Below are 16,814 nucleotides of genomic sequence, written 5' to 3' on the forward strand. Positions count from 1 at the left end.
TGACTTGATACAGAAGTTCTTGAGATAATTCCCACGGTGCCGTTTCTTTTGTTGCTTTCATAGCTATGCTACATCAGCATGTTTGGAAACAGAATGAAACTCTGGAAGTTGATCTGAAGCTATAGGGGCAACCGAGATGACCAAAAGGATTGGAATACTTTTACAATGAGGAAAGGCTGAAAGAGTCTGGGACATTTCGGTTTCAAAGAGATGGCAATGTTAGGGGGGGGGGGGACACGACAGAGGTTTATAAGGTCATGCACTGGGTCCAGAGAGAGTGGACTGAGAAGTCCACCCCCTACAAAAATACTTCAACTTGAGAGAATCCAACGAAGATGATGGGCAGCAGATTCAGAATGGACAAAAGGAAATATTGCTTTACACACTGAGTGATTAAAATGTGAAATTCGCTGCCACAGGATGAAGTGATGGCCAGATTCATGGAGGAAAGGTCTATCAGTGAATACTCGACATGGTGACTAAAGGGAACTCCACATTCAGAGGCAACAATACCAACACTAGGATACAATACTGAGGAAGTCCTTAGCCGGTATGCCCTGTTGCTGACCTTCCAGGATGATGCACTAGATCAGGGGTCTGCAACCTGCGGCTCTCCAGATGTCCATGGACTACAAATCCCATCAGCCCCTGCCAGCATAGCCAATTGGCCATGCTGGCAGGGGCTGATGGGAATTGTAGTCCATGAACATCTGGAGAGTCACAGGTTGCAGACCCCTGGACTAGATGGACAACTAGCCTGATCCAGCAGGGCTCTCCTTATGTTCTCATGAACTTTTAAAACCAATTCTTAACCTCAAAATCTTTTAGAATCAGAAGATTTCAGCGCAGAAATACAAATAACATTCACCAGGCAGAGAATACTGAAAAAATGTTGTATAGGAAGATACAATTATAGTTTTAAATTTAAGTTTCTATGATTAAAAATATTATTCATCACACATGAACGCCAAGGTTTTGTCTTGCTCTTTGCACTACTAACCAAAAAATGTAGTCTATTTGAACTACAGAATGAATTATTAACTCACCGTTCCAACAGGAACTGCTCAACAAACCACTTACTTAGTACTTTTCTATAAGATTCTTCATTGGTATTATTTTACTTTACTGGAATACACACCTAGGTTATTTGGGTTGTGCCTACTTAGTACTTTGTGGCTTTTGGAACACATGCCTTCATTCTCACTCTATGACACTCAGCACCCGCTTATTTCTTTACAACTACTACAGCAGAAAGACCAAGGCTGTTTCTGCACGGGGAAACAACAGCTCCCCAGGAATGGGAAAAAACCGGTCCCTGGGGCACTGTTCGCCGCTTCCGAAAGACGCCGCTTCCGAAACTTGCTTGGGGGCGAGTTTTTTGGAATATGCCGGCTGTCACCACTTGCCGAACAAACAGCAGCGGGTGGAAGGCAGCGTATTCCCATGGCTCTCCCAAACAGCTGCCTACCTTTTCCCTGCCTTCCGTCACTCTGAGGAGGGAAAAGGACACGCCTCCTTGCCTCCGTCGCTTCAGCCGTTGCTCTGGCCAGAGGGCATGTCCCCTGGCCTACTCTGAGCGATGGACGGCAAAGAAAAGGTAGGCAGCTGTTCAGGGGGCTGCGCAGCTGTGGACCTGCTCTGCCTGTGGCGCAGCCTGTGGGGCCGTTCATGCCGATGCAAGTCCACAAGCCTGGCTGTGCGGAAACAGCCAAAGAAAATGTATATCAGAATGAATGTGTGACGATCAGACAGGATTTGTAACTTGAAGACACATGCAAGACAATACTACAGGGGTGGGCAATTATTTTTTTCATGGGGCCACATAAGAAACAGAAAATATTGTGGAGGGCCGGGCCAAAAGGCTGAACTCAATTCTGCATAATAGGGGCTGATAAGTGACAGACAGGTGCACAGATCAACTTGGAATCAGTGGCAACAGTTCTGCATACAACACTATTTGGCACAAAGAATCACAGGCTTAACCTACCTGCATAGTTGTCCACTGTGACAATCAAGCAAGTGGGGAGACTTAAGTCCCTTGACCTACTTTTTTCATCGACTGGTGCTTTTGAAAGCCCCGCAGAAGCCGGCAGCCAAGGCAACCGGCTTCTGCAGGGCTTTCAAAGGAGGGGAACGCCCCAGAAACCACTGCACGAGGGGAGTGGCTTTTCTCAGAGGCCCTTTCCGGTGCAGTGGCAAGGTGAGGGGGGAAGGGGGAGGGTTAGCGGAAGAATGAGCAGCACGGTTCTAAACAGGTCCTCTTAGGCCAGGGCCAGGTCTGTCATACGGGCCACTCAGGGTCATCCGGCGGGCCAGATGTGGCCCCCGGGCCGTATAATGCCCAGGTCTGCAATACTAGATGCATAATAAATGCAATAGAATATGTACAAGGAAGAGGGGGTTCTTCAAGTGTGTGATGACTTGGTTCTGAAGAGGTGTTAAAGTAACAACTAGCACCTTGATTTGGACCAGGAACAAACTGACAACCAAAGAATGGATCAAAAACTGAGCGTGACGTGTTCCCACTGGCTCGCGCCCAAGTGCAAAATGGCTTCTCCGCTCTGTGCTGACTGAAATTTCCAAGTATACTTCAAGGGCAGACCCACGTAAAGCCTCTAATATCTCAGAAGTCAGTAAAACAATTCCAGCTTCCTTCTACAGAACACTGGAGCTTTGTTCTAAAAAGTCAGAAACAGTATTTAAGTAATGTTCTTTTCCATGGTATACACCAGAAAACTTGGATAGGAGAATATATATTATTTAGTCATAGAGATAAGTTGGAATGACTTAAATTGATATTTGCTACAATGAAAAGGTTTTTTAAAAATTGACACTTCCGTGCATTTCTTCAGATGCAACAGTAAGATATTTGCAAGGCAGATATTTTACTTCAAAGCTTGAAACCCTTTTACTTTACGATAAAAGGAGCAAAGAATCTTAAGGCTCTGCCATTCATGTAAACTACAGTATGGTGAGAAAAAGCAGAAAAAACAGCTCCACTGAAAGTTTCTAAAGCAAAATTACCTGTCCCTCCTCTGAGAAGTTTGTTTTCTAAACATCAGAGGTAAAGGATGACCCTTGAATTCAACACTGAACAAATATCCACAAATGCCAATAAACATGTTGTACACCAGAGGTGCCAGAGTTGGACATCCCTATTATACACAGAAGTGCCAGAGTTGGACATCCCTATTATACACAATTTCTGCAAATAATGAGGACTAAGGTGCTAAGTCAAAGGCCTCATATAAAAGATATCTTTCAAGATGGGTTGTTGGAAGGGGCAACATTAGCTAGGTGCTCTACAAAGGTGACGAGGCTTTTGAGTAATACTCATGTGAAGATAGCTTTCAGTTCAGGATTTGGAAAGGGTTGGGGTTCTAATACCAGTTATTGTGTAGCACACCTGTGCAATTGTACCTTGGCACACTGTCTCTTTCTACATTTTCCATTTTGGAAAGCCAACGGCTTCTTCAAGCTCTGAGATTGGGGCACCTGGGTCAACATCAGCCCACAAAGGAACACAAATGACTAGCTGAAGACAAGGTTTACAGGGTTGCTTTGAAGAAAGTTTCTCTCTTTGCATATTTATTTATTTATTTATCTCATTTAATATACTGCCCCATCCCCAAAAGGCTCTGGGCAGTGTACAACCAATAAAACCATCCCACTAAATCATGATCACTAAAACAACATTTTCAGTTAAACACAATTAACAATCAGCTTCAACCTCCATCTTAAAATCAGATGATGACATAAACAATGAACTCATCAGGTGGGCTGCACAATATGGACAAGTCCCCAAGGTAGAATATGGGGCACAGGGGACGGCACCTTCAATGGCCGACCTCTCCAAAGGCCTGGCGGAACAACTCCGTCTTGTAGGCCCTGCAGAACTGTTCTAGGTCCCGCAGGGCCCGGATGGCTGGGGGGAGAGTGTTCCACCAGGTTGGGGCCATATTTCTCTCTATGTACGTACATGCGCACACATGCACACACGCATGCAACCCAATGGCTTGCATCTCAGCTCAGCTCAGTCCAAACTTCTAAAGCACTGCAGCCACTGCTCAACCCAACCTTACCAGTCTGCAAAGCATGAGGAGTCAAACCTTCCTTAGATTGCTCTACTCCAGTGTTTCCCAACCTTTTCAAGGTCAGGGTACCCTTGACCTCACTCTTCATATCTCACAATACCCCTGCCGCCACCCTCCAACTTCCCCTTCCATTGCCCCTGCTTGCCACACCTCCCACCTTCCCCTCCCAGGGTGAAGGGTAGCACTGGAGGTGGTGGTGGCTGCTGACCTTGTGGCAGGCCCTGTCCCATGGGCCAGCTCCATGTCCTTGCTGGCGCCGGTGGGAGACCCCACAAAAATGAGGGGGGTGGTAGTGTTGCCGCGGTATCCCTGGGACATGCTCACAGCACCCCAGGGTACCAGGGAACCCTGGTTGAGAATGGCTGCTCTACTCCGTTGCTTGACAGTTCCCACCACTTAAACTAATTCAATTGAGTAACTGAAATCCACTTCTTCTTAGTTTCTTGACCCATTCAAAGACTAAGCAGAGAACAATCAGTTGCTTCTGACATCTTTTTAACATTGATAACTGTCAACACGCCTCCTTTTAGTCTGATTTTTCTCTTAAGCATATCCACCATCTTCAAGCATAGTGACTTGCGTTCTAGGACCCACTATTCTCACATCTACTCTAGATTCCTTCCTGAATGCAGCATTTACTGTGTGGCGCCTCCCCTGACCGCCTGTCCCCCTGGGGCAAGTGTGCCATCCCACCTCCCTTTACCTGGGGGTTGTCCTCCCCAGACGCTGTTCTAAATAACCTCGCCCACAGGGCACCTCAGTTCCGGCGTGCCCTGACTCCCCTCCTGCACCCTTCCTGCTCACCTCCCCTCACTCTGTTACTCCACCAAGCGAGGGTTGGTCCGCCTAGCAGGTTCGCACCACTCCCCCTCCCGTTGTACCCTCACAGGGTGGGGGCTCCGCACTGGTCCCCCAGCTTGTTCCCCTGCACAGCTGGGCTGCAGGATGCTTCCACTCCCTGCCCTCCTGGGCTACAGAGCTCTCTTTCCCTGCCTCCTTACAGGACTCCCTTCCTCCCTCTTCCCACAGCCAACGCCCCAGAGCTTCCTTTCCCACCCCCTTATATCCCTTTCCCCCCCCTCATCTCCCTGCCTCGTCCCAGCTGCCGTCCCCTCTGATCAGGCTCAGCTGGGACTGGGCGAGCCCGGCCGGGCTCAGAGCCCCGCCCCCGCAGTCCCTCGACCTGGCGAGCTCGAGTCGGCGGATCAGTGGATCGCCCGGCCGAAGGATTGGTAGGTTGATGTATCAACATGGCATCCGGTCCGGGTGCCAGTGAATCGCCATGTCGGGGTGGTGGCGTCCTGTCGGGGTGGGGAGGCAGCGGATCGGCCAGGCAATGCGGCGTCCCCTCTCTGGCAGCGGTCAGGGCCACGGTCTCGCGTGGCTCCGGAACAAGTCTGGGCGCCGCACTGGGGCTCGCGCCTGGACACACTGTATACATAATTCTACTACTTCTCAAAAGTGCTGTGGAACCCAATATAAAACAGCACTGAACAATCAATTAGCAGCGATCATATTTCCCAATGGATGCTCCTATCGTTTGCTTCTTCTGCCCAGAAGATTAACGGTGCAATCTGACACTGGCTCTATCCAGCACTGTTTTATCCAAGGAAACATGTTCCGCATCCTACGCAGATCGTTCACCAAAAACCTAACATCTTTTTTCTCCCCCAAACCCTTTTGGGGGGATGGTTCCCACCTAGCCTGACAAAGAGTTCCAGAGAATTTTGATTTGTTTATTTATTTCGTTTTCTCATTTTATATCCCAATCTCCGCCCGCCACAAGTTAAAAGTAGACTTAATACGTACATGGACCAATATGGCTACCTGCAACCTTAGTCAAACTCAGTTTACCATAATAACATGATAGGATGTGTACACTTGCTGGAATTGGACTTGGAAAAACCAAGTACAAATTCCACCTCAACTATTAAGATCTCTGCATGGGGCGTTGTCCATGAACTCTCGCGGTAAGTGTTTCTGCAGAAAAATGGCAACCAAGCATGTCCCTGGAGTCTGAAAACTATCCCAGGGGTCTGCAACCTGCGGCTCTCCAGATGTTCATGGACTACAAATCCCATCAGCCCCTGCCAGCACATGCTGGCAGGGGCTGATGGGAATTGTAGTCCATGAACATCTGGAGAGCCGCAGGTTGCAGACCCCTGTCCTATCCAGACCCAAACCAAGTGACTCTATGAGCAGCAAGAAAGCACTGGTACATCAAAGAAATTCACATCGCTACTCTCTTAAAATGTACAGAAACTGAAAGTTTGAGTAGAAAAAAACCCAGAAAGTAATAGAATTCTTCCACAACAAATATGCCTTCTCCCTTCCCTTCCCTGAGCTCTGATTCTAAGGTTCCATAATTGCATATGGGGGGATAATGTCTCTGGCTTATTTCTTCAGAACAGAAGCTAATGCCTGGGGGATGAAAAACAAGAAGGAAAAAAGCTAAAAACAAAAACAAAAGCTTAATACAGGTTTGATAAAACTTTGCTTTCGGCTGACTGTCCCGAAGGAAGAACCTATGATGAATGAAGTTTACAAACAAATATGTAACCCACAATCTACCCCTTAATCTAATTCAAAGGAAATGAATATTGCAACCACGTTTATAGAGCCCAACTTTCTACTGTAAACTCTGGGTGACATAGTAGGAGATTGCTCCTTTGGGTGGAAACTGTCAACCAGCACTCTGTGAGTTATATCTAATTTCCTTTGAACATCAGAACTTTGAAAATCCATAAGTGATTGGTCTTTATTGTAACAAACAGTGTGCAGGGGGGGGGGGGCATCAAATCACAGCTGACTTATGGTGACCTTGCAGAGTTTTCAAGGCAAGAGACGTTTGGAGGGGTTTCACCATTGCCTGCCTTTGCATGGGCTGAGAGAGTTCTGAGAGAACTGTGACTGGCCCAAGGCCACCCAGCAGGCTTCATGTGGAAGAGTGGGGAATCGAGCTCAGTTCTCCAGATAATAATCCGCCGCTCTTAACCCCTACTCTCTGCTGGTTCGACAGTAAATAACATTATTTATTGTACCTGGAGGCTGTGGCTATGTTATCCATCAAACAAAAGGACATAATCTGGCAACCAGTGCGTTCTTGAGGGGCGAACAAGATCACTTTGCTAACCTGCAGGAACTTTCCTGGCTCACGTCAGTACTTTGGTGGAAGCCATTGGCTTAAAGGCTCAATATAAGTGTGTTTCAGAAAATTAAAAATTAAAATAGAAAAACAGGAGACGTTTCTCTTTCTCTCCCCCCCTCAGTCCATTTTGCTAATTAATATGTCAAAGCTCGTAAAGAAGGACTCATCAGTTTTTCTCCGGTACTGCATCATTTTAAAGAGCTTTGTCAGCAAGAGGCCTCAGCAGATAGTCAATACGTATTAAGAGAGTCCCACGCATTAAATCAAAACAAAAAAAGGGGGGAACTATATGAAAAATGAAAATAAAGCAAATACTTGCGAGGCTAATGGAATACCATTTGTGACTTTGCATAAAAGGGGGGAAAGGGCAGCGTTTTCCCCCCACTACAAACAATAACCTGTACATTAATCCTTCCCATTTCTTCCATTATAACTGCTCCGCTGTACAAAAGTCAGTTACAGGTTTAGACCAGATTAAACTCTGATACGCATTTTATGTACTTTATGGCAAAATACGCCATATCATTAAATCCCAATTCCTAGCATATGGTTTAAAGCTACCATGTAAACGCAGCCGGGTAGGGAAAAAACTTCAAGAAGCAAGCTTGTGTGCATTATCCTGATGTTCTTCTGGAGATGTTGCAGCTTAGCACTTGTTCAATACCACCCTCACAGGCAGTGGGGTACCACTAATGGAGACATGGGGTAACCCATGTTCCTGGGCGCATGTCGGGCATCGGCCGGGTCCCCATGGCGTGGTGACCTGGCCGGTGGCTGGCAACTCCCCCCATGCCAGGGTGTGAGTTGTTTGCCGTGGGCTGGCTCCTGCCCTCCCCGGGAGGCCGTGGGAGTGGGGTGGGGGTGCCTGGAGCAGATGTTGCCCCGGGCACCATTTTCCCTTGGTACGCCTCTGCTCACAGGTCATGTATTAAGGCTGTTGAATATCCACAGGGTTTACTAACCCACTTTATTAGTAAAAACACAACACATTGGGGGAAAGAGTGTGGTGAGAGAACAGCTAACTCGGTTTGCTGGTGCAAACTGCTGCCGAGTCACAGCTGACCTACAGTGACCCTATATCCGTGGTGGTGAACCTTTGGCACTCCAGATGTTATGGACTACAATTCCCAGCCAATTGGTCATGCTGGCAGGGGCTGATGGGAATTGTAGTCCATAACATCTGGAGTGCCAAAGGTTTGCCACCACTGCCCTATATGGTTTTCAAGGGAAAAGACAATAAGAGGTGGTTTGCCATTACCTGCCTTTTTCATAGTGACCCTGGACTTCCTTGGTGGTCTCCAAACCACGTACTAACCAGGGCCAACACGGATTAGCTTCCAAGACCTAAAAGAGGACTCAGATAGCCTGTAATTATATTCCTCTATTAACTCACAATTTCATTTTCTAATACTAATCATACTTTAAAATATTTAATAGGTGGAAGATGGTGCTTTGAAAATAGAAGGAAGGATTATTCACATTCTGGCCAAGATTGTATACTCAGTCATGAGGTTAAGAACTGTGTAGGTTCAGTTCCTTCCCCTATGAAGCTGTGTCCCCATGTCTTTTCATTAATTTACACCTTAAATATCTTATGAGACTAGGGCAGGGACTGGACAACCCCCAGTGTCCAGGCATAGACCACTATTCTTATTGTCCAGAATATCCATTATTTTTCAAAGGTACTAGAAAAAGAACAGTACTCCAGAGTATGAGCTAGCTGCAAAACTCATACAGTTCGAAGGTTAAGAGGACAAGCCAGCAAACTCCTGATCCAAATTTTACCTCAGTCATTAATTCGCCGGTTCAAGCAGCAGCCTGAGTCCTCCAGTTTTATTATGGAAATAATAACAGCAATACATGTATTGTCGAAGGCTTTCACGGCCGGAATCACTTGGGTGCTGTGTGGTTTCCGGGCTGTATGGCCGTGTTCTAGCAGCATTCTCTCCTGACGTTTCGCCTGCATCTGTGGCTGGCATCTTCAGAGGATCTGAAGATGCCAGCCACAGATGCAGGCGAAACGTCAGGAGAGAATGCTGCTAGAACACGGCCATACAGCCCGGAAACCACACAGCACCCAACAGCAATACAGTTTATAGGCCTGCTGTAATGAAAGTGGAAAAATATTGCTTTAAAACTTTGAAGTTTCACAGAGCACAGTAAAACTATTTGGTATTTGGGAACAGACCCCAAGTACCCAGCCCGGGTTAAATTCAGAGTATCTGCTGGTTCCAGCTATTGAAACCAGTATGACCAAATCAGTTCAAAAGCATGACCCTGCACAAAACTGCAAAAGAGTTGACACTAATAGACAGTAGGCAAAGTGTCAACCATCATGAAAACATCAGCTTCCTGTTTCACACAGGTATCAACAGGTTGGCCTGGATGGCAAAGGACAGGGGAGCCAAGGTTTTCCCTGAAGTTGCCTCCTAACACTGGGTTTCAGGGGTTAAATGTCTCTGCGTGTGAAGGCCCCTTTTATTCACCATCACTACTAGCCATTGATGGACCTCTCCTCTGGGTATCTGTCAACAAGGCCAGGCTTCTGGTACAGCCCATGGACAGGGCTAAGGGTCCCCTCCATCAATCTAAAAACCAAGACTGTCAGGACAGAAAGCTGCACTTCCCAGCAGCCTCCACTCCATTTCCCAGCTGGCAAGTAGCCACATGGGACCTAGTTCGCTGGTTGGGGCACACAGTTCTGAGCCGAGAAACCCAAAGGTGAGTGATGCTTTGAGCTGAGTACCGGGGCAGAACCATCCAGGATATTAGGAGGTTGTGAAGGAGGAACAACTAATTGCAGAACGCCAGCCTCGTATCAGCAGCCTGCCACCTTCTCACCAGGGCAACTAGCCGAGCTGCTGGGCAGGGAATTCAAGCCAATAGACAGACTTATCCTATTAGGGCCAGGTGAGGTTTGGTAGGCCCTATACAAGAGACCTGTGTGGGGTCCTTTCTTCTTCTTCTTGGGCTGTATTCCCCTTGAGGGGGTTAGCACTGACATTTTCTTTGCCAAACAGCTCTATTTTGGCAATTTTCAAGGGTAAGGTAGACAGCACGTATGTCTTCAGCAATGCTGTCCATCCACCGTTTCTTTGGTCTTCCACGTGGGCGGTGGCCACTAGGGTCAAAGTTTAGAGCCATTTTAGCAACAGAAGTCTCCTCCAGGCACCACCAGAGCCAGGTTTCCCTCATTTTCTTTGTAATTGGTGTAATTCCAAGTCTTTGTCATATGACTTCATTTGTTACACGATCTGAAAGAGTCAGGTCAAGCATCCACCGGAGCATCTTCATGTCCAAGTTGTTGGCCAACATTCTGTTCCATATAGGGTCACAGGGTGGATAACTGTGGCGTACACTTTTGCCTTCTCCCTTTGTATATATACATCCTTGCCTTTGCCTTGGTGTAACTCCTTCTTCTGCTTGTTGGGTCAGCCAGTATCCTGCCTTTTCCGGCCCAATCCTCAAGGGAAGTTGGCCAGGAAATCTGCTTCTCTGCAGCGCAGAACTGGAATTTAGGAAATTGGGCCCAAGAAATGAGGCAACTACAACTAGGAGAACGGTGGTGACCCAAGCCACATATGCTCAGCATGTAGCCAGGAGGAAAAACATAACACATGACTGCCACTACAACAGGCAGACAACACCCATCTCTAGGGTATATTTTTCTTCTTTGAGGTACAGAACCCTGAAGCTGTTGTTGTTAATTTTCTTCACTGCTAGACAACCAGAAGGTATTTGAGTTTCTTTTTTAAAAAATGAAGTTCTGACTGACAACTTGAAGTGGTAGCCTGCTAGCTTTCCGAGCAATTCCTTGCCAAATGATATGATTGTGATTGGCTTTGTTCCAACATGGACTGACAGGAATGGCTCCCACTTATGTTTGACAAACGAAAAGCGAATCCAGCATTCACGAGCCCCTTTCAGGGTTAAAACGGGGCACACCTTCCCAATTGTTGAGTCAGTTCTCAGAAGTTTTTCATGCTTATAAGCTCTCCTCAAAAAAATGAATAGAAATTTCAGGTACAAGAAAGACAGAAGGTATCAGTTGACAATTTCCGTTTCTGTAGAAAATATCTGAGCTATAAAGAAGGCACAAGGGAGCAGCCATTTCAAAAATGCAAAGGAGATCTACATTAAATTGAGGAAATCCGAACAGCCTAAATGTCAGAAGTCTGCACTGAAATGACATTTAGATGGCACGCGGAGCAATTTGCTGCTGAAATAACTGTTCTTCCACACCATCTCTATTATTGTTATTATTTCAAGAAACATCAAGCTGCTAATATTGTACATGACATTCTACTATTTGTTTTTACAAAATTTTTATAACTCAAGAGTGTTTATTGAAAATGGCTTCATTTCAAATAGATCTTTTGCAAGAAGCGCAGCGTCTTGAGTTCAAAGGCATTGAATGTGTTCACATCAGCAGTACAATTTGGGAAACTCCACTGGTGGCCAAGGTAAGGGGGAGGGGAGACACCTGCAGATCACTAGCAAACTTCCTGGGACGGGGACCTGCCTGTTACACTGTAAAGCTTCGTGTACTTTGGTAGCACTATAATGAGAAAATGGCATGCTGTTTTCGAGGCAAGAGATGTTTAGAGATGGTTAGCCATTGCCTGCCTCTGCATGGGCTGAGTTTTGAGAGACCTGTGATTGACCCAAGGACACCCAGCAGTCTTCATATGGAGGAGTGAGGTGTTGCCAGGCTGATCTATGGTGGACCAAGGGACCCTGTTTTTAATACAGTGGCATCTCTACCACCTCAGCCAATCTTGGGGTGCCCAGCAGTGCCAAAATAGGACAGCCTGTATTGGGCATTAGCTCAACGTACCTACAAGGAAAAATAACTTTGTCTGGACTTGTCTCCCTCCAAAGCAACTTACATAATATTATCTCACACCCTTAAGACCACACAAAAGGTCTTGCCCTAGAGAGAGATCCCATCTCCAGCCCTGGGCCATATACACCAGAGAAGATAAAAGATGCATTAATGTTAGGAACAAGATCCACCAGACCACGGCCACACAACCCAGAAAACCCACCAGAGCCAGATGCATTAATGCGCTTACCTGCCCAGTGTTGTACTCTTCCTCTGACTAATATTTCTGATGACCACCTTACTTTGCATTGTCATTGTTTCACAGTTGTAATCATTTCAGCTAACTTCCCCCTTGGAGACACTCCCGGGCCTGGACATATCATGCTGATGTCTCAACCCATTAGACCAACAACCAACTATTAAGGTGAAAGTCTGTCTCATGTCCTTCCCAGGAAGGGCAAGAAACACAGCCCGCGAAACCCACAACAACCGGCAAGAAATCCCTTTGTCTAGGGAGATTTAGGATCACTCTGCATAACCCTGAGGGTCTTTTTTGCAATGCCAAGACTCTGCTCCAGTTTTTCCCTCTCTCATTCTCCCAATAGCCAGTGTTCAGTATCTCTGGACAATTCTCTGTAATACTGTTCCACAGCGCTGTTTCTTCCAGAGCAGGCTGCTCAGTTCTGTTCATCAGACCATTTCGCTCCAAGATCAAGTGTCCAAAACTTTTACAGCCCCTCCCATTTATTCCTGATCTATTCCAGGCCTCTCACGACTGTCTATATCCTAGGACTGTGTTTGTGTTCTGCTGCTTTTACTGTGTGCTTGTGTACCCCCATTTGTATCCCTTAATAACAATTGCTAAAACTTTTATCCACTCTCCTGCACATTTCTATACAAAAGATGACTCTTGTAGAAATAGGCAATCGAGATCCCCATGCTCCCAGCCTTTTGCAATGCCAAGACTCTGCTCCAGCTAATTTCCCCACACTAAAAGGGAGAGACATCCCACCACTTCACATAACAGAGGAATCGAACCCGGTTCTCCAGATCAGAGACCATCGTTCTCAGCCCCTTCACTATGCTAGCTCTTTTTGTCACATGGGATACATCCCCCTATTCAATGGTGAAATAGCCGGTAAGAGAGGAAGGGCCCCCTCACCACCTCCATACCATCCAACATAGCTTGAAGTGTCTCCTTCTGGAGTGCCCAATTCCAACACCAGATAGGGAATCCAGACCATACTAAATTTAGTGAAAGAATTGGGCAGGGAGGGATTGGGAACATCAGTCAAATCATAAACTTTTACACAGAGTTAAGGCCAAGACAGAACCTGGAGCATTCCCTTCCATTTTGCCTTTGTTGGATATAATGTTTATTCTTGCTGCTGTTGGTTAGAAACAGATACCCTTAGTAGAAACTTTTTAATTGTAACAACAGTTTCACAATGCAACCAAGAATCTGGGTGAGGCCTCACCCTGGCTAGAGGTCTTCAAGAAGAGGCTAGACAGCCATCTGAAGGAATATCCTAGCTTTGTATTCCCCACTTTGAACAGCGGGTTGGACTAGCAGGCCTTGAGGGTCTCTTCCAACTCTAAGGCGGATTTCCGCATGGGCCAAAAACAGCAGTGTGAAAATGGTGTAAAAGGGTTTAAAATGTGTAAAAGGGTTTAAACAGTTTTCACACCATCTTCACACTGCTGTTTTCGGCCCATGCGGAATCTGCCTAGGAGACTATAACCAACCCAATGTGAAAATGATGTACAACTGAGGCCTATCTTTCATCAACATTCAATTTTGCTCCACTTATTTAATCATACATTGTTTATAAAGAGCCACATTATTGCTTTGCCTGCAAATGTTGCAATGGTTTTGCGCAATGCCAAACAACAAATAAATCTTAATTTATCACCACAGAAGCTGGAGACAACTCTTAGAATAACTTTAAAAAAATTAAAGACACATCAGTCATATCAGTATAGTTTACTACACACTAGGATGAGCCAATACTTCGATAAGCTCTGTTTGTACAATATAGTTTTAAAAGGCAAAATCAAAATCTCTTACCCAATTTTTGTCCTGTCAGCACGCTAACTTTGCTTTCATCTGGCACTGAAGAACAAGGGAGAAAAAGAGAAACGTACCAAGGTAAGACACTGCCCTAAATCAAGCAATTATTTGACAGGTGCAAACAATTTAACAAATGTGATAAGCCTTTAATTTGTAAATATGTGTGTGTAATAATATGAACAATACATATAATAAAAGATGAGATTTTATTTTGGATCTCTAATTTGCAAAGCATGTGCCAAAAGCTAAAATCCATAATTTGATAGAAGGCAAATAAAAGAAAGGAGTGCCACATAATTTCTAAGCATAATTCTCACTATATTATCAAAACAGTTCCTTATAGAATCTTCAAAATGGTTGGAAATAAAGGAATGGTACACCTGTGTCCAGTCCCACAGGGAGTTCCATCTACATATTCCAGATAGATATTTAATTATAATTTATTTGTATTTACAATTTGATTTGTAGCCACATTTCCCCATTTCTCCCTCTCTCCTGGGGAGAATTTTAAAGTGGGGTGGCGGACACCTCTATTATTGTTATCGCTGTTTTAAAGGTTTTAGTAATTTATTTATAATCATATTTTATGTTATACACCGCCTAGAGTCCCTAGGGGATTGGGCGGTATAAAAGTCTAAACAATAAACAAACAAACAAACAAACAGGCTCAGGGTGATTTAAACAACGTTATAATTAACATTAAAAAATCAATTTTAAATTTTAAATATTAAATAATCAATAATATGATCTTTAGTCTTTGCGCCAGTTTGCGTCCAATGCGCCATTTGGATGTTATGCCCAATGTGTAGAGCTCATGGTTTATTGGAACATCCCTTCTGAATAGCATGCTGCTTGCGTGGATATTTCCCAACAGGCTCAAATTCATCAGTCTGTTATCTCATCTAAGTCTTCTAGCATATAAGCAAGCAATTTAAGCGCTTTCAAAGGAATGCAAGGGAAAAACAATCACAGATTCTTTAAGGAAAAAACCCTTTGTATAAAGGGTTTTTTTGAGGTTAAAAACATTGCAAGTTCATTGTTCTCTTTCCACTCACTCATGTTTAAGGTAAATCTCTTTCCTCTGGCTCTTTTTAAGTTGTTCAATAATTCCTTCCCTAGTTACAAAGATTTCTAACTAGCTCAGCCTAGAAGCAAGAAGTAGTAGTAATTCCTGGACAGGAACAATGAGCTAATATAGGAGAAGTACTAAAAAGAAGACTGTTCTCGACAGCACAGTCGTTTTCTTCAGCAGTAAAGACCGTCACCGTTGAGTTGGCTTCACTGGTAGTGGAAAGGGACATCAAGTCATAGCCAACTTATGGCAACCCCAAAAGGTTTTTCAAGGCAAGGGACATTCAGACAGTGGAGTACCACTAATGGGGACATGGGGTATCCCATGCAGGGAGGTGGGGGGGCATCATAGTGTGGGTGGCCCAGGAGCTGGCCTTCTGCCGTGGCTCCCATCCAAGCCACTCCCCCCCCGAGCCCTGCCCTCCCCCCAGCCTCCCTGCCAGCTCCCATAAGTGGGGCACTGTCAGATTCCCAAAAACTGAAACAAACTCCATGTAAAGAACAGAGGTTTATTCATGATCTGGAGGACAGCTTGGAAAAGCCAAGGTTGACTTTTCCCGCGCAGTGAACAGTAATATGTTTCCATAATCCCCCCCACATGGGAACAGCACTGTGAAAATATGCAGACAGTAAGATAGCACAAACTGAAACCACAGAGGTTGGCCTTGGCCAGCACCTGGCAGCACAGAGCATAGAAAGACAGCCTTTCCCCCACCCAATGAAGGCAATAAGCAGCCCCAAAAGCAATCCACCTACTCGGCATCCTGATAGGCATGGGGGGCAGGGAGCCAGATGGGGGGCAGGGAGCCAGATGGGGGGCAGCACAGGGAGGCGGTCATGCCCTCGGCCGCCATTTTGGCCCAGTACGCCACTGCATTCAGAGGTGATTTGTCTCCGCATCATGACCTTGGAACTCCCTGGAAGTCTCCCATCCAAGTACTAATCAGGGCAGACTCTGCTTAGCTTCTGACATGAAATTGGGATAGCCTGAGTCATCCAGATCAGGGGCTGGCGTCAGTAGCAATTCAGTTTACTATGTCAAGTGCCGCCGGTACTAAACTGAGTTCCTAGTGTGGAAGTGAAGCACTTTAAACACTGAAATAAACTGCTTCTTGAGACAGTCGGACTCAACATGCCCTCGGGGAGACTTCCAGTTTTGACGTTTGTCTCTACCTTGTCTCATTTCAGGAGAAACCTTTTCAAGCAACAGAAACTATTCAACGACACTGTGCCAAAGCAAAAGGTAAATTTAGATACACCAGAACACCATTCTAAGAATTTCACCCCCTTTCTAAGATGTGAAATGGCGAAAAAGAGAAGGCATAAAAACCTAAGGCTAACAAAGTAATATCTGCAGCATTTCTTAGACAGCAAAGTCCTGTTTTTTTCACTCAGAGAAGCACCATGTACAAGGAAGCAAACCACAGCAATATTAAGGCACACTAGGGATAACATTCTTGTTTTGATCCACAGTGATTCTGTAATCCCATATGGAACACAAGAAACCACAGGCATTTTTCTGACATCATTAACACTAGAGTGATAAACAGATTAAATAGAGAGTGGAATGCTGGTTAAAACCTGCACAATAGAATTAGTTAAGCC

The 16,814-nt window shown here is 45.5% G+C and overlaps 1 protein-coding gene across 2 annotated transcripts in view; it reads right to left on the reverse strand.

Moving 5' to 3' along the window:
• Positions 1–16,814, reverse strand: part of PARD3B (par-3 family cell polarity regulator beta) — a 680,328-nt gene that overhangs the window by 323,899 nt on the left and 339,615 nt on the right. For both annotated transcript variants that reach the window (XM_048484334.1, XM_048484335.1), the window contains exon 16: positions 14,136–14,180. In XM_048484334.1, the coding sequence (XP_048340291.1) occupies positions 14,136–14,180 (45 nt within the window). The remainder of the gene's footprint in view (positions 1–14,135; positions 14,181–16,814) is intronic.

This window comes from Sphaerodactylus townsendi, linkage group LG02 (assembly GCF_021028975.2).
Source record: "Sphaerodactylus townsendi isolate TG3544 linkage group LG02, MPM_Stown_v2.3, whole genome shotgun sequence".
Classification (NCBI taxonomy): Eukaryota; Metazoa; Chordata; class Lepidosauria; order Squamata; family Sphaerodactylidae; genus Sphaerodactylus; species Sphaerodactylus townsendi.